The following is a 19,985-nucleotide window of genomic DNA, read 5'->3' on the forward strand; positions in this document are numbered from 1 at the left end:
CTTGGTGTGAAAGAGCGTGGGGGGTGGCGTGAGGGATCTCTGAGGGGCTGCGTGGAGGGCTGCTGAGGGGCGGCGGTCTGCGAGAGGCACCGCGTGGGCAGCCTCTGGGGATCCGTGTGGGGAGTTGTGCGGGGAACCCGCGTGAGGAAGCGTATCGAGCGGGGAGCGACGCGTGAGACGCCGCGAAAGAACCGTGAGGAGCCGGGCGGGAGCCGTGTGGACAGCGTGAGCGACCGCGCGACTGCGGGTGCGGGGCGACGGGCCGGAGGCGCGAGGAGCTCCGGGGAACCGTGTGGGAGGCTGTGGGGAAGCGTGGGGAACCGTGTGAAGGACTGAGAGGAACCGTGTGAGGAGCCGTGAGGAATCGTGAGGAGCCGGATGTGGACGTGGTGGCACCACGTGAGGCAGTGTGACGAGGCTCGTGAGGAGCGGCCTCGGGGACCGTGTGGGGAACTGTCAGCAACAGGGCTGTGCGAGGGGTGGCGGGGCGTGGGGGCAGCTGTGGGGGGCTGTCTGGGGAGGCGCACGGGGAGCGGCGAAGACCGCGTGAGGGATGGTGCCGAGCTACGCGCGGAAGTCCGCGGGGTGAGGGCCTGGGAGCGACGGAAGGACCGACACGAGGAGCCGCGTCACGGGCCGCGCGACGAGTCGCGCCGTGGGAGGGAGGGGCGAGGGGCCGTGAGCTCATCCGCGAGGCACCCCGGCGGCTGCGGGGGTCCTCGCCGAAGGGCCCGTGCGACCAGAGGGCGTCTACCGTGGAGACGAGGAATGTGACGGACGTGGCCGGGGATTCGGCCTCGGGAATTAAATAACCGAAAACGAGGTAGAAACGCAGTCTTCATCCGTCGCGTTTCGAAGGAGAACGAAAGGCCCCGGGTGCCGACGAGCTGCTGTGAGATGGGCCCTCAGACCCGCCCTCAGCGAAGCCAGCGCGGCCTTTCTGCGGGCTCCGATCGCGCGCCTCAAGGGCTTCCACAGCTAAAACCGATTTTTTCACGCTTATTTAGTTTTGAGGGAAAGAGACACAGAGCTTGAGCAGGGGAGGCGCAGAGAGAGAGGGAGACACAGAGTCCGGAGCAGCTCCAGGCCCCGAGCTGTCGGCACGGAGCCCGACGCGGGGCTCGAACTCAGGAGCCGTGAGATGGCGACCCGAGCCGAAGTCGGACGCTTAACCGACCGAGCCGCCCCGGCGCCCCAGGAGCCCTCTGAGATCTAGGGGAGCGCCTCTTGGAAACCAGCCTGAAGAACAGCGACGGAGGAGCCTGTGTCTAGAGAAAAGGCACAGCCCTCGTGGTGGCGCCTGTGCGCGTCTGTCTCCCGGGAGGGCTCTGGGGGACAGGGCCGTGTCCGGTGGCCTCTGCGGGGGCTCAACAAATACTTTCAAGCAACTGTGTGCATGAACGAGGAGACGGTGGGAAGTGACTGGGTGCCCTCGGCCAGTGGACTCCCTCGTCCCATCAGCGGCGTCCCCGGGGAGCGGTCAGCGGTCTCCCTCGGTCGGTCCGTAAGCCGTGCCCACGGGGCGCGGTGCCCAGCGGCCGTCGCGTGGCCGGAGTCCGGGTTCCGAATGTCCTCTATCTGCCGTAATGGAGGAAGAACGAGGCACGGGAGTAGGCGAGGGCGTGGAGGACGCTTCGTCCTGGGGCCGGGGGGCGGGGGCAGGAGCGGCTACCGAAGGAGGGGCCTGTGCCCTGGACTGCAGGGCAGGGGAGGGAAGGTGAGTTCAGTGAGGGAGACACGTGAGCGACGGGCGTGGGCGGAGGCCCGCGTTGTCACGTAAAGCAGCGGGGCCTTTGCTGTTTAGTCAGCGGGACTGACGGTGGGGCCCGAGGAGGGGGCGGTGGGCTCAGACCGGCCCTTCTGACGGAGCAGAGGCGGGACACGCGGCCGTGTCGGGCTGCGTGGCCCAGACGCGCGACGGGACAGACGAGGGAGGAACCCGAGGGATGTGCCAGCAAGTCTGCTCCCAGCCCTGAGCGCAGGCGCCCGGGGGCAGCACCCTGGGGTTCCGGTGGGGAGAGGCCCCGCCTTCCACACCAGCCTTCGGTTTGGGGGACCCACCCACAGACCCCGTGCTTTGCCCTTCCAGCTCCCTTCCCTTCTGGCGGGCTCAGGCTTCACCTCGAATGTTCCTCCCCCACAGAACAAGAAAAAGAAGAAGACCGATTTCATTCCCTACAGAGATTCCGTGCTGACCTGGCTGCTCCGGGAAAACCTAGGTGAGGACTCTCGGGGTCGCCTGTCCCCCGGGCTCTGACTCCCACCCTGGGCCGCCGTCCTGCCCTCCCTCCTGGGGAGGGGCGTCCAACCACCGGGAGGCCCCTCACCCTTTCTGGGCTGAGGTTGAGGCAGACCTGGGGGATCCTTCCGGAGGGCCCGGGCTGGTGGCCAGCGAAGGGCTGAGGGAAGCGAGTGCGGGGACGCAGCATGGCCCGCGGGGCCACCGGACACACGCCTGTGCCGCTGCTCCCGCTTTAGGCCTGTGACACCCGGACCACGTCTCCCCACCCCCCGCCCTCGCGGGGACTCCGCGATTCTGGGGAGCCCTGCTTGCTTGCCGGGCTTTTGGCAGGTGCCACACGTCACGCCTTCTCCCTGAGTTCTGAGCCACCGAGAGACAGACAGGGAGATGGAGACTGAAACGTTCCCAGTCCCCATCCCTTCGCACCCGAAAACAACCGTGGGGGTCCTCCCTGGCTATGTTTACGGCTCGGGAGGCCGACACCCAGGAAGGTACACTGAGTCACGGGCTGACCCGATGAACGTAGGCAGCTGGGATCTACAGCCTTCCTCAGCTCCACGGCTGTGGTGTGGGGGCCCCGGCTGGCTGACCCTGCACCCCGGAAGCAGTCTGGCTGCTCCTCAGCTCAGACTAGCGATGGGCGCCACCTGGGCGCTCCGGGAGGCGGGTGAACCCCACCGAGAGCGGATGGTATGTGCCGGGAATGCGTTTCTTCACCCGAGGCCAGGAAGGAGGCCTTTGCCATAGGGCGGGGGCCGGCCCCAGGGTCGGGACAGGGGGAGCCCCCCACAGCCCAGCCAGGCGCCCGAGCCCTTTAGGCTGTCGCCTCACAGTTCGTGTGGGGGCCACACCCTGGGCACATGACTCCCGGGACGCACGTCCCTGAGGTCACAAAGGAGAGGCCATCGGTCCCAACCCTGAGCACGGACGGGCAGCCGTCCCAAGGGCTGCCCGGGCCGCTGACCCGACCGCGCCGACGGCCCAGCCCCCGCTCCGCTCGGAGCCTGCGAGTGATCCTTCGGCGTCTGAACTGAAGTCGAACATCCATTTCCTCGCGCAGTGTGTTACCTGATGCCGGGCTCCGCGCTGCCCCGGGCTGGGAATCTGACCTTAAATACCGAGAAAAATATTCCAAATGAGGAAGATAGAAGTGAAAGAAATCATTGCACCTGGAGTTGAATTGAAATGAACGTTGACTCTCTCAAGAAATTATCCTGACCGTGAGAGGAAATGCTCCTCTCTTCAGTGTGGGGAGGGAAGACTGGTGGTTGTGAAATAAACCCAAATTCGAGCAAAGCACTCTGCAGGAGAAAAATGACCGAGGTACCCGCTGCGGTGATGAAGTCAGACCCCCCGTTCCCACAGTTGGCCCGTGACGCAGTTTACCTCTCTGAGCCTTGGCCTCCCCAGGTGTACATGCAGGCGGGGAGGGGCAGGAGGGTGGGGGGAGGACCCCCGCGACCTGGCCTTCTTCCCGCAGGCGGGAACTCCAGGACGGCGATGGTGGCGGCCCTGAGCCCTGCAGACATCAACTACGACGAGACTCTGAGCACGCTGAGGTGTGTTCTCCAGGGAGGTGGGCCCCGTCCCCCCCACCCCGGCAATTGGACTTGCTTGCTCGTCCCCGGGACCACAGGCCCCGACGCGAAGGCCCCGCCACGGGGAGAAGATACCACCCTGTCCCTGCTCCTCCTGGGGACTCAGTTCCCCCGAAAGGGGGCAGGGTTAGGTGATGCCCCCTGTGGGTCTCTGGCCAGTGGCCCCACTGACTCCAAGGGGCATGAGCCCCTGCCCTGTGTCGCAGCCCCTGGGTCCCCGCTACTGAGGCCCTCCCCACCGCGGCTCTGCCCCGGGCAGGGCTCCGGGTGCCCTCGGGCCTGCCCGGCACGGGCACAGCCCACAGTTCCCTTGGCCGTCCAGGTACGCCGACCGGGCCAAACAGATACGCTGTAACGCCGTCATCAACGAGGACCCCAACAACAAGCTGATCCGTGAGCTGAAGGACGAGGTGACCCGGCTGCGGGACCTGCTGTACGCCCAGGGCCTCGGGGACATCACCGACAGTGAGTGTCTGTGCCCGCCTGTCCTGGGCAGGGCAGCCGGGCCAGAGTGGCCTCCCTCCTTGGGACGGCCACCCGCTCGCTGGCTGCGGCCCGGCCGGGACCGGTCAGGCGGCCTTTGTGGCCTTGCCACCGGAATCCTAGCCCTGCTCTGAGTCCCCGTGCGAGGCCCCCCCTGGCGGGAGGCTGGGGTTTCTGTCCTCGACCCGGGTGGACTGCATGGTTTGGGTTTGGAGCTGGCCCAGGCAGGCCACGGACGTTTTTCCCGGAAGCCACATGGGCATGCCGTGGCGCGGGGGGTTGCAGCGGTCTCCGTGCGTCCCCCGAAGACCCCCGCCACCCTGTCGGATGCCCGGCCTGCGACCGGCGTGCCTCAGACCCTCTGGAGACAAACCTGTTCTTCTGTTTCTCTGTCTCTCCTCCTCCCCCACGCCTCCCCTCCCCATAGCCAACACTGTGCCCGGAGGACCCAAATGTGTGTATCCCCCTCACTGCTCTCCGCATCCCCGCTTCTGTCCCTGCTCGGCGGGGCGTAGGGCAGCACGGCGGGGCGTAGGGCAGCACGGCGGGGTGTAGGGCAGCATGGCGGGGAGGGGCCCGCCCAGCCCTCCTCTGCCTTCCCCTCTTTCAGGGGCTGGGGACAACAGCCGTCTTGTTCGCAGACACCCTCTAGGTGGATGCAGGCCATGCTGCCTTGTGAGCCTGTTCCGGGTTCAGTCCCATGTCTGTGTGGGAAACTGAGGCCACAGGGAGGCCTGGTGCAGTCGAGGCCCTGCCAGGCCGGAAGTGACTGAACTCGGCCTGTCCGAGCGCCCTGCAGTGCCAGAGGCCTGGCAAGCTCGGAATGTTAGCTAGCACCGGAGGGCCGGGAGAGCTGGAGGGCCCGCCGAGGCCCGGGGCCTGTCCCCTGGCTCCCAGCTCCGGCCTCCCCCAGACCACACCGCACACACCTTCCCCTGGAAGCGCCCGTGTGCCCTTCTGGCCTTGGGCCTGGCTCCCTGCGGCATGGACATGTGGTTTGGTGCCTCCCCGACCCAGGGGCCGCAGGGTGCCCTCGGTTGCCCCAGCGCCCCGTGCTGTCCTATGTTTGCCGCTGCTCTGCTGTGTGTCTGCTTCTGCCAGGAGGGCTCTGGGCATCTCCCATACCAGGGGTGGCCTAGCTCAAATCCCAGGCCTCGGGCTCTCTGGGCACCCCAGTGCCAGGAGACCCTGGTCCCAGAGCAGGCTCTTCGGGGTGCAGGAGTAACGTGCTCCCTAGGGGGTTCCCAGTTCACCTCTCCTCCAAGGTGTTCTCGGGGCAGATTCCTGTGCCCGGTGGGGCTGGACAGTTAGCACAGCGCAGTCCCCGCAGCTGGGGGGTGCATGGCCGACCAGGCGGGTGACGGGTGCCAGGGGTGGGCGCCCACGGCAGGGAGGATGAGGACGGGTGTCGGGGCCCCGGGCGTAGGAAAGCCGCAGGGCAGCGACAGCACAGGGTGGTAGATGGGGTGGGGGTGCGGGGAGGCCGCTCCCGGACAGAGGCTGCCGGGCGGCCTGGGAGCAGGCGCAGGGAAAGCAGACGGGCCTCGGGGCCGGGCAGGTGCGGAGGGTAGAGGCGCTCGAGCGGGTGCCGGGGTGGTGGGCGGGCTCGGGGGGCTGCGCCCTGGCGGGGCGGTGGTGGGCAGCCTTGCATGTGCTTGTGCGGCGCTGGGCCCCAGGCTGCACCCGCCGGCCGCGTCTGTTTCCTGCCTCTCTTCACCTGCCTCTTGCTTTTTCCCAACTTGGTCTCTCTTTTCTCTCCCTCCCGTCTGTCTGCCCGCCCTCTCCTTCCCTTCCTCCCATAGACGTGTCCGACCTTGAGAACAATAACCGTAACCGTGGCGGGGCGGAGTTGAGTCCAGCCCCTGACAATCTCTCCACAGTGACCAACACCCTGGTGGGCATGAGCCCCTCGTCCTCGCTCTCGGCCCTGTCCAGCCGCGCCGCCTCCGTGTCCAGCCTGCACGAGCGCATGCTGTTCGCCCCAGGCAGCGAGGAGGCCATCGAAAGGCTGAAGGTGAGGGCTCGGCCGGCGGGGACGCCACCTCCGGGGGGGGGGGGGGGCACGGGGGCGGGCCCGGGACCTCTCCCGCTGGCCCGGCCGTGCTTACGGCGCGGGGTGGGCCGGCTTGCAGGCGGAGCGGCCGCACGGATGGGTGCAGGGTCTGGGCCCCACCCCCGGTGCCCCCACCGGTGCCCAGCACCGAGGGGTCCCCGCCTGCTGAGCAGGGCAGGCACGGGTCCTGGGGGTTCTGTGCTCACACCTGCTCGGAGTGTTCCCCTGGCCCGCAGCGGCCCAGCGGTGGGCAGGCTACCTTTTCGTTTATTGGCGTTCCGTCAGCGGATGACTGGGGTGCCGGGCTGCGTGGGGCTGGGGGGTCCAGGCCTCGGAGACAGAAGCACGGAGGCTGGACCGTGGCTGGCGTGGGGCACGGGTGGGACAGGCTGCCCACCGGGGGGGCAGCTGGGAAGGTAACCGGGAGCTGGTGCGGATGTCGGAAGTGCTCGTCCCCTGTCCCGGCAGCGGCTGAGGGTCACCTGTGCCTCGGAATCAGTTTCTCAGTGTCCGCATGTGTCTCTCAGTGTCCCTGCATGTCTCTGAGTGTCCCCACGTGTCTCCCAGGGTCCCACATGTCTCTGAGTGTCCCCATGTGTCTCCCAGTATCCCCGTGTGTCTCCCAGTGCCCCCGCGTGTCTCCCAGGGTCCCCCTGTGTCTCTCAGTGTCCCCACGTGTCTCCCAGGGTCCCCACGTGTCTCTCAGTGTCCCCACGTGTCTCCCAGGTCCCCACGTGTCTCTCAGTGTCCCCACGTGTCTCCCAGTGTCCCCACGTGTCTCCCAGGGTTCCCACGTGTCTCCCAGGGTCCCCACGTGTCTCCCAGTGTCCCCATGTGTCTCTCAGTGTCCCCACGTGTCTCCCAGGGTCCCCATGTGTCTCTCAGTGTCCCCACGTGTCTCCCAGGGTCCCACATGTCTCTGAGTGTCCTCATGTGTCTCCCAGTATCCCCGTGTGTCTCCCAGAGTCCCCGTGTGTCTCCCAGTGCCCCCGCGTGTCTCCCAGGGTCCCCCTGTGTCTCTCAGTGTCCCCACGTGTCTCCCAGGTTCCCCACGTGTCTCTCAGTGTCCCCACGTGTCTCCCAGGGTCCCCATGTGTCTCTCAGTGTCCCCACGTGTCTCCCAGGGTCCCTGTGTGTCTCCCGTGTCCCAGGTATCTCTCGGTGTCCCCACGTGTCTCCCAGGGTCCCACATATCTCTCAGTGTCCCCACATGTCTCCCAGTGTCCCCACGTGTCTCCCAGGGTCCCCATGTGTCTCTCAGTGTCCCCACGAGTCTCCCAGGGTCCCCACATGTCTCCCAGGGTCCCCATGTGTCTCTCAGGGTCCCCATGTGTCTCCCAGGGTCCCCATGTGTCTCTCAGGGTCCCTGTGTGCTTCCCCATGTCCCAGGTATCTCTCAGGGTCCCCGCATATCTCTCAGTGTCCCCACGTGTCTCTCAGCATCCCTGCTTGTCTCTCAGTGTCCTGCGTGTCTCACAGGGTCCCCATGTGTCTCTCAGTGTCCTCGTATGTGTGCGTTTCTCTCCCTCCAGGTTTATTTTGCCGTTTCCTCTACTGTCTGGCTGTGTCTGCGGGAGAGACTTGTGTCCTTGGACACGTTAGCTCCTCAGCCCTTCACCCTGACCTTTCAGGCATTGTGCCGCCTGACCAGACTGGGGATTGGGGTCTCGGTGCCCTTCCGCCTGGCCTCCGCTCCTGGCACAGATCCCTCACCTCACTGCTCTTTTCCGCTGCCCAGGAGACGGAGAAGATCATAGCCGAGCTCAACGAGACCTGGGAGGAGAAGCTGCGGCGGACGGAAGCCATCCGGATGGAGAGGTGGGTGGTGGGGAAACCGAGGACTCCAGCGCTGCAGCCCGGGCCCCCGCTCCTGGCGGTGGCCATGCCTTCTCACCCGGTGACTCTTGCCCCATCACCAATGGCCCCACTGACCTGATCCCTGATCAGGAGACCAGTCCCTCCAACTGGACACCTCAACTCTCTGACCGGATGGGACGCCACCCGGGCTCCGCCTTTGGGCCATGTGGCCAGAGCCCACGGCCGACTGGTCGGTTGGGGGCCAGGCAGGTCCTGCGGCCTCGAGGCTCGAGCTGACCCAGACGCTGTCCCCACAGGGAAGCACTGCTGGCCGAGATGGGCGTGGCCATGAGGGAGGACGGCGGCACATTGGGTGTGTTTTCTCCAAAAAAGGTAGGTGCTCTTTCTAGCTCTGGGGTGCAGCCCTGACTGGGACAGGGCCGGGCGGCCCACAGCCCTTTGTGAGGTGTCAGCTCCTCTGGGAGGAGAGGGGACAGGTCCAGGCACCGGGGGCCACGCTCGCCCACAGCCACACCTCCCCAGTGTGGGAGACACCCTCTTGGAGCTCAGCCAAAGTCAGGTCTGGCTATCCCAGCTGGCACTCAAGTCTTCTCCCGCCCGGGCCCAGCTCGCTCACAGGACCTGGCCCCGTCACTAGGGGGGCCTCCAGAGCACTGTCCTCCTCAGTAGCTCAGGTGGGGCACAGCATGAGCGTTTGGGGAGAAGTTGTCTCTGATAATTCTAGGACCAGGCCCCCCACCCACCCCAAAGAATGCCAGAGCCTCGAGCCCTCAGGAGCTACGTTCTAAGCCGGGGAGCCTCCAAGGAGGTGGTGGCCGTGTGTTCTGACCACAGCTCCGGACTCTCTGGGCCCTGCCCTCGATACTTTGTTAGTGAGGAAGGTCCTGCCCGCCTTCCTGGGAGCATCTTCGTGTGGCTGGCCCCTCACCCTGGCTCTGTCTGGGACGGCGGGTGCTCTGTGCCACCAATGCCCAAAGGCAGACACACATGGAGCCCCCACGGTGCCGTCGGGGACCCTGTGGGAGGAGATGTGTGGATGCTGGTGTGATGCGTGCATCGGCCAGGTGTCCGCTCCTTGGGGACAGGGACGGGCTCCTCGGGCTTCTTCCGCCTTCATGTGCTCCAGGCTGGGGGGGGCAGCAGTGCTGAGGCTCAGAGGCGGGGGTGGGCAGTGCTTGCAAGGACTCGGGGCAGGCTGAGAAGCAGGTCACACCCTGCTTCATGTGCCTTCTGGAGACGCCTTGAGTTTTCCTGGGGAAACTTGCCCCTTCCCGGAGGGTGGGGTGTACCCCGGGGCTGTGGGAGCAGGTGCTCTTGGGACACTTGGCACCCTGGAGGCCTTTGGTTGGTGGCAGAGGGATTACCTTGGCACCCTGGTGGCTTTGGTTGGTGGCCCCGGATCTGGGCACTGCCCAGGAGTGGGAGGATGGCCCTAAGGACCGCCGAGGACGCCTCCTTCTGAGAAGGGCAGCATTCCTGGGACTCTGGGGAAGTGCCCGTCCCAGCTGGACCCCCCTACTCAGCCCTGCAGGGCGAGCACCGTTCCCCTTGCTTGGGAGAGGGGGCGGTTGGGGACCGCTGTCCCCAGTGTCTGATGACCAGGACTTCACAGCCCCGCACAGGAGCGTTGGTGGTGCATCGTGGGATTTATAGCTTAAAGTGGAGGCGGTTTGTTCCAAGGTGCCAAGCGGGAAACCGAGGAAGCTGTCCCAGTCTCCACCATGTTGCAGGACCCTGGCCTGGGACACAGTCAGGGGTGGCGTTCCTGAGCTCAGGAAGCATGTCTAGGGCCCCAGTGCCCTGGGAGGGAGGCAGGCTGCTGAGGGCAGGGCAGCTGGCGGGCGCTGGTCACCTTTGGTAGGCCCGTGGACAGGAGAGCGGGTCCGAGCTGGGTGGCTCAGCAGGGACTTCCTTTACAAGCTGTGCTCCAAGCCCCCAGGCCAGATGCCTCCCTGGCCAGTGTCCTAATCCTTCTGGACTCTCAGATCCACTGGGACCTCAGCTCCTGGGCACTTCAGCTGGATTGAGGGCCTGTAGCCCCCTTGTAGGGTGAAGCCACAGACACAGAGCCTGGTGCCATGGGCCCTGCAGGACCCGGCCCGCACCCTGCACATCCGAGGGCCCGCCACAGCCCTCAGAACCCCCAGGTTCCCAGCTCCCCTAAGCGCCTACTGCCTGGTTCTGAGCTCCCTGGGCTCCTCACGGGAGCCAGGCCGGGAGGACACCGCGTCCCCAGGAGGCCAGGCCTAGGCTGGTGGCGGTCCGGCACCTGAGGAGAGACAGGTCAGGTGTGCGTCAGTGCTGGGCCCTGGCGCCTCCCCAGGAGACGTGACCCTCCTTTCCCCCCAGACACCACATCTCGTCAACCTGAACGAGGACCCGCTGATGTCCGAGTGCCTCCTGTACTACATCAAGGACGGGATCACCAGGTGGGGGTCGTCAGGGCAGGGCAGGCTCCCTGGCAGAGAGGCCGCCAAGCCTGGGTATGAGCTGCAGCATTGCTGTCCCCCGTGCCGGCTGCTGGAGACAGTGCTGAAGGCCACCCTGAGCTACGTGGCTCTCCCAGGCGGGGCGGCGCTTGGGGCATCCCTGTGGGGATGCGCGGGCAGGCCAGCGGGTGGCGGCATGGGTGCGCTGGGTCCTGCCAGTGCTGACGGCCCCCCGCCCCTCCCCAGGGTGGGCCGGGAGGATGCGGAGAGGCGGCAGGACATTGTCCTGAGTGGGCACTTCATCAAGGAGGAGCACTGTGTCTTCCGGAGCGACTCCCGGGGCGGCAGCGAAGGTACCTCTGCCCTTCAGTCCCCACCTCTGCCCTGGCGCCACTGACCGTCAGGCCTGAGCGGGGCTGTGGGTCAGCCCTCGCTCCTTAGTCCATCCCGGCAAAGCCCTTCCGTTACAACGGTGTTCTGAGGGCTTGGCTGTGGACGCGGGAGCTCCCTCCCCATGCCGCGAGTGGTCTGGGGGTCTCCGTGGGCAGGAGAATGGGGAGCCGTGAGGAATGAACCTCCATCCGGGCTGGAGGACTATTTTCACACCGCACTCTCCTGTTGGCTGTGCGCGCGGCCATCTGTCCGTGTCCCCAGCCTGCCTGCCAGTCACCTCAGGGCGATGGCCTTGAGCAGCGTTGGGGACAGAATTCTGTCTCCAAAGCCTGCCCTCCTCTTTGGGATGGGCACAAAGCTCTAGGGGGCTCTGGGACCCCTGGGACCCCTGGGGACACACTAGCCACTGTTTCCCGTCCGTGCCCATCTGGTTCTCTGGGACAAAGGCACCTCCCCATCGGGCATCACCCTCATCTGTTGTATGGGGTGCAGCCCTCCTCTGGCTTCTCCAGGGCCCCCACGATGTATTGTCTGGCGGCCATCGGGCTTTGCAGCTAGCAGGGATGAGAGAGGCCTGATGCGGGCCACACCTGGGTAGCCAGTTGAGCCGAGCCCTGCATGCGGACAGAGGACATGGCCACTCAGGATGACAGTCCCTCACTCTCTGCCCTCCCCATCTCTGTCATGTAGCCGTGGTGACCTTGGAACCCTGTGAGGGGGCAGACACATATGTCAATGGCAAGAAAGTCACGGAGCCCAGCATCCTGCGGTCAGGTATGGCTAGGGCCTGGAGACAGGTGTCTCTTTCTCCCCTGCAGTTTCGGGACTAGGCCTGGGGTCCACACACTCAGGAGGATAGGCCTCAGCTCGGTGTCTCCTTGCTGGTACCTGGACCCCAGGGCAGGGAGGACAAGTGAGGGTGACTAAATGAGGGTGGCTGGCCAAGGTGGCAGGGGAGGAGCTGAGGGAGGCTTTAGGGAGGACTCACCAGCAGACAGGGGCTGGTGTGGGAGGAGCTGAGCCTGCTCCGTGGGCCCTAAGTCGGAAGGAAACTAGGCTGTCCAAAGAGCCCTTGTAGGCAGGACTGTCCAAGACGGTGGGTGCTACAACCCTGGTGGACGTGTCTGCCTGGAGGGTCCTGCAGACCGGGGGACCCTGGCCCTGGGCACATACAGACGGGGGGGCCCTGGCCCCTGCCCTGCTTCCACCGAGGCGGGTACTGAGGGGAAGGGCCCGTGAGCCCGTGCTTCAGCATCCTGCAGGGTGAGGGTGGGGGCACACACAGCCCACTGGTGTGGAGGAGTGGCCAGGGCCAGGGCCTAGGGGCAGGAGACCAGGCTGGCCTGGGGGTGACATGTGTGGGCTGTGCACAGGACCGCACGTTGGAGAAAGCCCCAGGACTGTTTTGCAAACATCCCTGGCTGCTGTATGTTGGGGGGGGGAGTGAGGGGGTGGGTCTGGGGAGAGAGTCAGGTCCCGGCCACGGGGTAGGTGGCTGGCTGGTCCGGAGCAGACCTGGGTGGCTCCTGGTGGACCTCCCTGGGGCGGGCCAGCCTGGCGGACCTGCCCGTGCTCCACTTTTCCCGTCTTCCTGCCCTGACCCCTTGAGGCCACCCCCAAGGCCACAGGCTACCCCCTGATGGCCGGCCTCGCTTCTGTCCCCCAGGAAACCGCATCATCATGGGGAAGAGCCACGTGTTCCGGTTCAACCACCCTGAGCAGGCACGGCAGGAGCGCGAGCGCACGCCCTGCGCAGAGACGCCCGCTGAGCCCGTGGACTGGGCCTTCGCGCAGCGCGAGCTGCTGGAGAAGCAGGGCATCGACATGAAGCAGGAGATGGAGCAGAGGTGAGGCCCGAGGTTGCGGGTCACCGCGCCTCCTCTTCCCCTGCCGCGCTCCATCCCCTTCCCCCCCCACGCCGCGCCCGCTCCCCCGCTCACCCGCGCCCGCTCCCGCTCCCCCTCCCGCAGGCTCCAGGAGCTGGAGGACCAGTACCGCCGTGAGCGAGAGGAGGCCACCTACCTGTTGGAGCAGCAGAGGCTGGTGAGGGCGGCCCGCCCGCCGGGCCCGGCCTGGGCGGGGGGCCGGGAGGGGGGTGCATGAAGGGGCCGGGCCGGGGCGGGGGGGGGGGAGCCTGAAGGGGTCAGGCCCCGGTGGCGGGGCGTGAAGGGGAAGGGGCCCGGCCTCCACGTGGGCCCACACTCCTCCCTCCGTGGCCAGGACTACGAGAGCAAGCTGGAGGCCCTGCAGAAGCAGATGGGCTCCAGGTGCTTCTCTGAAGCGAACGAGGAGGACGAGGAGCCGGAGGACGAGGGTGAGAGGCTCGGGGGGGGCAGCGCCTGGGCCGGGGCCGGGCGGGGTCTCGGGCACGCGGAGCCCCCCAGGCGCCTGGTCGGCGCCTTTGCCCTCGGGGTCCCCGGCCTGCCCCTCAGGGAGCGAGGCGTCCTTGTCCCCGGGAAGCACCCACGGAGGCAGGATTTGGGGGAGGCTGCGCTGCAGCGGGAACGTGCAGGCGTGTGCTCGTGTGGTTGTTTACACAGGCCTGTGCTGGCGCACGCAGGTTATGGCAGGAATGGCCCAGGTGGTGGGGAGCACGGTGCGGGCGGGGTGCGGTGTCTGCTCGTCCGCCCTGCCGTGTGTCCTGCCTGCTCAGGCTGGTGCTCCTTCCCAAGACTAGGTCACCGCTCCTCACCTCAGGACCCCCTTCCCAAGCATCGGCTTGGGCAGCCCCCCCCTGTGACGGGGGGAGGACCTCACGCTGCTGTGGGGCACGCGGGCGGCCCGCAGGCAGGGCACGTGGGGTGGAGTCAGGCACAGGACGCGCGTCCAGCTTGACCCCTCCGGTCAGCACCTTTGCGTAGATGTGACCTTGGCCTCCTGTTGCCTGGAGTCATCTTCCCTCAGGGCGGGAGCCCTGGATGAGAGGGGCGGAGCCTGGGAGCCTAGACAGGCCCCTCCTGGTGTCCCTGCTCCCTTTCTCTTGGGGACACAGTAGACAAAGGTGTGTGAGCTGGGACAGGGTGGGAGGTCACTGTGCTCTCTTGCCTGTCCTGTGAGCACGTGACCCCACTGCTGCTCCCTCCCCCCGCCCCCAGCCCCGCCGGGCTTCTCTGACTCTCAGAATGTCCGGTTCTGGTCAGCCCCTCTGGGGCACATGGAGCCTTCAGGCCGCCCCCGGGGCAGATCCTTCTGTGGCTTTCCTTCTCTCCAAGAGCCCGCGACAGTTAGTGCAGAAGTGGGGGCCCCGGGCCAGAGTGGGGTAAGGTGGCATTTCCGTGACGACCGCACGTGCCTGTCCCCGCAGTCCAGTGGACGGAGAGGGAGTGTGAGCTGGCGCTGTGGGCCTTCCGGAAGTGGAAGTGGTACCAGTTCACGTCTCTGCGGGACCTGCTGTGGGGCAACGCCATCTTCCTCAAAGAGGCCAATGCCATCAGCGTGGAGCTCAAGAAGAAGGTGGGCCCCCACCCCGCCGCCCACAACCCGGGCCCCGTACAGCCGTGGGCAGAGCGAGGGAGGCCCGGGGACGGACCCAGGCCAATGCGCACCCTCCCTGCTCCGGGAGCAGCCGGGGTGCAAGTACAGCTTCCCCTCCGGCTGCCGGCTGGAAGGCTCCGGTGAACCCTGTGGGGCGTGCAGCCCGGAGGTGGGGCCCGGCTCGCACACCCCCGGGGGCTGACGGGCGGCCGCCTCCTGCCGCCACAGGTCCAGTTCCAGTTTGTCCTCCTCACGGACACGCTGTACTCCCCACTGCCGCCGGACCTGCTGCCCCCAGAGGCTGCCAAAGAGCGGGAGACGCGCCCCTTCCCGCGCACCATCGTGGCCGTGGAGGTCCAGGACCAGAAGAACGGGGCCACCCACTACTGGACGCTGGAGAAGCTCAGGTGTGGTGGGCAGGCCGCGAGGGGGTCGGCAGGGGTGGGTGCGGGTTCGCGGTGCTCCTGTGTCCCTGCGCTTCCCTCCTGCTGGAGTTGCTTTTACAGTCAGAAGGCAACAGCGTTAGCGTAGAATCTGCGTTCTCCTCCTACGGATGCAGCGGTCAAGTGTACCGCGCTTCCACGGAGGAAGGGGCGGATGAGGTTGACGGTGCTGCAGGAAGGCGGACGGGCGGAGGCCGTGTCCTCAGAAGAGCTCGGCAGCTGCAAGCCTCTCCGCCCTGGGGCTGTAGGGATCCCAGGGGAAGACGGACGGACGAGGGTCCGGGGGAGGGCCTGAGGGGGCTGGGCTGGGGGCGAAGCCGTCCCTGCGAGAGGCGTCTTTCCTCCAGCTCCGCCTGCACCCTCCCCACGTGCTCGTCCCCACGTGTGGCTCTTACCTGAGAAAGGGGACTGAGTGAGGTGCAGGCGATGCCGTCCAAGGGAAATCGAACAAGCGCTGCTCGAGGTGCCCCAGATGTGAGGCCCCTGCACGTAGGCCGAGCCAGGGTGGGCGGGAGGGAGCGCAGGCCATCAGGAGGGAGACAGGAGCAGAGCAAGCGAGTCCGCGGCCTCCGTGCGGGTCTCCACACCCTGGGCAGGGCAGGGCCAACCGCTGGGACCGTCCGGTTTGGATTTCTCTGGAGGGCTTTGGCGCACAGAGCCTGCCCCTGGCTGCCGAGTCCCTGGCTCCAGGGTGATTTCAGGCAGGGGGTGCTGGCTTGGCGTGAGTCAGACAGGTGGGTGGCGGGGGTGGGGGGTGGTTTCGGTTTCCTTGTGAGAGGTGGGCTCACCCAGGACTTATCCACTGTCTGCAGGAACCGGCCGGCCCAGCCAGCAAGGCCCCACAGATGTCCCGACACCCTAAAATACAGAGAAGGAAAGCTGTAAAAATACACAGTCCTACCCAGACACTCCCGCACACACCCTCACACACTCACAGACGCCCGCACACCTCCTTTCTCGCATGGCTCGCTCACACGCTCACACACACGCTGGCACGCACGCGCGCGCACACAGGTACACACGCTCTCGTAAGATTCATGCGAGTAGATGCGCACGCTCAGGGCCCCCACCCTCCCCGGGGCCGCGCTGTGGCGGGGACGAGCGCGTTCCTATCGCCGCTGAGCCCTACCGGGAAACGATTTCGTTCCCATTCTTCCACAACTTGTTGGTTTTCCTGGAGATAATACTTTTTGAAATATGTCATGTTTCTGTATCCCGTCACCGATTTGCCGTCCGTTCCCTTGAGATTTCAGGGCTCTGTGACGGGATCCCCCACCCCGAGCGTCCCCGCCGTGGCTCTGGCCGGAGCCCTCTCCGTTTCCCCTCCAGTTCCCGGCCCATCCTGCCTGCATAGATCACGTGGTGTCCCTGGGCCAGCATCGAGAGTATTTAGCACGTGCTCGCCTGGAGGTCTCCTTGCTCACGGTTGACAGATTGCGAGGACCGTGCAGGGCCTGTCAGCAAACCATGCTGAACCCCGGATGACGCTGAGCTGCGGCCGGAGCCGGGTGGAGCCTGCTGTCCCCAGCAGCAGAGATGTGCTGTGCCGGCTGCTCGCCCAGGCCCACAGTGATCCCTGTTCCCCTGCAGGCAGCGCCTGGACCTGATGCGGGAGATGTACGACCGGGCCGCGGAGGTGCCCTCCAGTGTCATCGAGGACTGTGACAACGTGGTGACTGGCGGAGACCCCTTCTACGACCGCTTTCCCTGGTTCCGGCTGGTGGGCAGGTGGGCGCCTCCTTCCCTCCCTGGGCTGAGAGAGAGAGAGAGAGAGAGAGAGAGAGAAGGTGGTAGGGGCAGGGAGTGGGCGTCCTCCTAAGGCCGAGCGCCCTGGCTGGGCCCCGGCCCTGACATGAGGAGGGAGCCATCGAGAGGCCCTTTCCCACCTTGACGTCCCTGACCTCGTCCTTCCTGGGTCCGAGGCACCCCGCCCCAGCCACTCCTGTCCACAGACCAGTGGGCCCTATAATTTGGGGACCGGGGAGGGGAGGGAGTCTCAGTATCACCACCTACACCTGCTGCGGGGCTGTGGCCGCCGGGTTGCACGTGTCCCCGCGTGTGAATGTGTGGCTTGGTCAGGCTGAGTGACCTGGTCCTCACACGACCTCAGCCACACCTGGCGAGGATCACGCCAGTGGCTACTTTCCAGAACTTTCGGTGACCTTCCCCTGAGCACACGTGTGGTTTCTTTCCAAGCCTGGGGACGGGATGCACTTTTGGTTCTCGTGTCTTTTAAAGCAGCATTCCTGATGGTCTGCGTGTTTGGTTTTGGTTTTAAACAGAAGCCCCCACCCCCGCCCTGTCCGTCCCCGCGAGTAGCTGGTGTTAACTTCTCTCTGTCTTGTCGCACTAACCTCAGTTCAGTCATCTCTGGCTGCAACAGCTACCCTCTTCTCAACACATGCATGAGCGAGCGCATGGCTGCTCTCACCCCCTCCCCCACCTTCTCGAGCCCCGACTCCGACGCCACCGAGCCTGCCGAGGAGCAGAGCGTGGGGGAGGAGGAGGAGGAGGAGGAGGAGGAGGAGGAGGAGGAGGATCTGCAGGACGACGTCTTTCCGGAGCACGCGCTGTGCGACGGCCGGGACCCGTTTTACGACCGGCCCCCCCTGTTCAGTTTAGTAGGAAGGTTGGTGAGGTCGAGGACGGCATGCTGGGAAGGAACCAGCTCTTTTGCGCAGGAGCACTGCTGCGGGCACAATTTGACCGCCGTCAGGGCGTGACCCCCGAGCAGAGGGTGTGAGGGAGCGAGAGGATGTGAGTGTGCCCAGCAGGGAGAGTCGGGCCCCAGTGTCAGAAGAGGTGGTGCTCCCGGAGCACGGCCGTCCGGCGCTGTGTGGTGGAGCTGTGTCTACAGACAGGCCCTGGAACCCGGGAGGAGTCCCTGAGCGGGGCTGCTGGGGGGCATTTGGGAGAGTGGGGGTTTGCGTCTGTGCACCCACCACTGGCTGCAGCGGCCTCACTTCCCTCCGCCTCCTCGTGCTGTTGACCTGCTACTGACCAATAGCTCCCCGCTGGGAGAAGGAGGCCAGCCTGGAGGGGGGTGGGGTGGGGGGGGGGAGGAAGAGCTGGCAGGGGAGGGTCTGCCTCTGAAGCCGGGGCCCAGGTGGACCTTGCCTCTCCCCGAGCCCCTCTCCATCTGAGAGTAAGGACGGTTCGCTCCTCCTGACCTCCCGGCTGTCACGGCGAGAGAGGGCACGCGTGGCCCTGTGCCCTCGAGGAAGTGCCCTCGGCAGAGAGGGCTTGTTACACTTTCTGGATGGAAGAAGGAGGCCGAGGTCAGGAGGTGGAGCGGAGGCCCCGGGGAAGCCCAGACCCCACAGGCAGATTGGGCAAATGCAGCTGCCATTCGTGTTTTTTACTGCCATGGAATGGAGGCAAAACAGATGAAGGAAAGATCTAGAAACTTAGCTGCTGTAGTAAGGCATTCAGCTCATTTTGATTTTACGTATAGAAAAAGCACAAGAGGGTTTCAACAGCAGCCTTTTCTGAGCCGGAGACGGCTTTCGTGGGCTAGGCCAATGGGAGTTTCTGCAGGTTTTGACCTCGGAGCCCCAGTACTGGAAGCTGAAGGCCGAGGCTGGCCCCCAGATTACGGGTTCACACTAGCAGCCCTTGGGCGCAGATGCTGGACTGAAGGCCCACCAGCTTCTCCTGGAAGGAAGCAGCTCCCCACGGGCGCATGTCGTGGAGCCCTTCGACTAGCTTTCCGTGGGTGTGGCGTGCTGGCCTGCTCCATAAACACGTGGGCTCTCGCCCTCCGAGATGCCCTGGGTCTGGGCCTCCCGCTCCGCTGAGAGTGGGGTGTAGCCCCGGGGCCAGCTCCACGCAGGCCTCTAGAAAGCCCTGGGCGGCTCCGGCGTCAGGTAGGCGTGGGCTCAGGGCGCAGGGGAGCGAGGGCACCGGGAGAAACGGGGTGTGAGCTCTGCAGTCTCAGCCAGAAAGAGCTGGGTCCTTCCAACACTTTCCCCCTTCTGTGGATCTGAGATGTTACCAAACAACCAAATCAAACCAAGTCGTCAGCGAGAGGCCAGCCCCCCCTACGGCGGGCGGTCTGTGTAGGGCTTCATCTGGAAATGTCCCTATCTTTTTGGTTTGGCAAGAATTGGCTTCTCCCGCGCAGCAGCTGTGCAGGCCCAGGCCCTGAGAAGGACCCCATCTTTGGTTTCCTTTTATCCTTCTGGTAGCTGCTGGCTCTCTCTCTCCAAAGCTTAAGCAGAATTGGGGCACCCACTCTTGTCTCCCTTTGGAAAGGCTTTCCTGGCCCCAGCATGCGTCTCTGCACCTCACCAACCTCGTGGTTTTAGCCCTGCCTCCTCCCCTCAGCCCTGGCTCTGCCGCTCTGCCGTCTCCTCTCTCTCCGGGCGGGTTTCAGCCTGCTTCAAGGTGCCCTCACCCCTGTGGACGGGCCCCCCCCCAGCCTGGGGGGCTCCTCACCCACGGCCAGGGTTAGCCCCCCAGTGGCCTCTCCCTCTGGTGGTCTGGGGTGCGAGGTGAAGGAGGGAGGTGGGACGGGCTGACCCAGGCAGCAAAAGTGGCCCCGGGGGCTCTGGTTCCCCCCTCCCCCAAGAATCCTCCCTGCCCGGAACGTCGCTTTCAGTAGCTGGATGGGCAGGGAGCCCCAGAGAGGAGGGCGAGGGGCTGGCAGCCAGGGATGGAGGGCCCAGGGACGGGTGGCAGGGGCGGCGTGAGGCGGGACTGCCCGAGCCGTGAGCCCCTCTGTGCAGCCGGCGCACCGTGGCTGGCGGGGCCCGCCGGGCGGTGCTGAGGGTGTTCTGGCCCCTTTGCTGACGGACGCTGATGTCGGGCCGTCTGGCACGTGTAGGGCTGTGGAGGGGAGGCCGGCGTCTGTACCAGGGTCCTATTCCCTCACGTCCGGGGTTCTGTCGGCCAGGGTAGGCTCTGCCTGGGCCGTGGGCTCTTCCAGCCTTGGCTTGGAAGGTGGCTAGATGGTGGCTGCTGGGCCCCAGGGGTCCCTTCTGGCCGAACGTGCCCATCACCGTGTCAAGGTTAGGTCTCGGGGATTAGGGGCGGCAGGAAGGAGAGAGGGCC

General features: G+C 66.0%; 1 protein-coding gene across 16 annotated transcripts in view; it reads left to right on the forward strand.

Moving 5' to 3' along the window:
• Window positions 1-19,985, forward strand: part of KIF1A (kinesin family member 1A) — a 95,447-nt gene that overhangs the window by 44,108 nt on the left and 31,354 nt on the right. For 3 of the 16 annotated variants that reach the window (XM_053902684.1, XM_053902679.1, XM_053902690.1), the window contains exons 11-27: window positions 2,144-2,219; window positions 3,723-3,801; window positions 4,163-4,305; window positions 4,751-4,777; window positions 6,126-6,337; window positions 8,115-8,194; window positions 8,491-8,566; window positions 10,544-10,623; window positions 10,870-10,976; window positions 11,707-11,790; window positions 12,683-12,863; window positions 12,987-13,059; window positions 13,237-13,330; window positions 14,321-14,469; window positions 14,719-14,897; window positions 16,524-16,661; window positions 17,293-17,562. In XM_053902684.1, the coding sequence (XP_053758659.1) occupies window positions 2,144-2,219; window positions 3,723-3,801; window positions 4,163-4,305; window positions 4,751-4,777; window positions 6,126-6,337; window positions 8,115-8,194; window positions 8,491-8,566; window positions 10,544-10,623; window positions 10,870-10,976; window positions 11,707-11,790; window positions 12,683-12,863; window positions 12,987-13,059; window positions 13,237-13,330; window positions 14,321-14,469; window positions 14,719-14,897; window positions 16,524-16,661; window positions 17,293-17,562 (2,048 nt within the window). The remainder of the gene's footprint in view (window positions 1-2,143; window positions 2,220-3,722; window positions 3,802-4,162; window positions 4,306-4,750; window positions 4,778-6,125; window positions 6,338-8,114; window positions 8,195-8,490; window positions 8,567-10,543; window positions 10,624-10,869; window positions 10,977-11,706; window positions 11,791-12,682; window positions 12,864-12,986; window positions 13,060-13,236; window positions 13,331-14,320; window positions 14,470-14,718; window positions 14,898-16,523; window positions 16,662-17,292; window positions 17,563-19,985) is intronic. The other 13 variants (XM_053902707.1, XM_053902700.1, XM_053902685.1 and 10 more) reach the window with 7 other exon arrangements.

The sequence above is a fragment of the Panthera pardus genome, unplaced genomic scaffold, assembly GCF_024362965.1.
Source record: "Panthera pardus isolate Hobbes unplaced genomic scaffold, ASM2436296v1 HiC_scaffold_10, whole genome shotgun sequence".
Taxonomy (NCBI): Eukaryota; Metazoa; Chordata; class Mammalia; order Carnivora; family Felidae; genus Panthera; species Panthera pardus.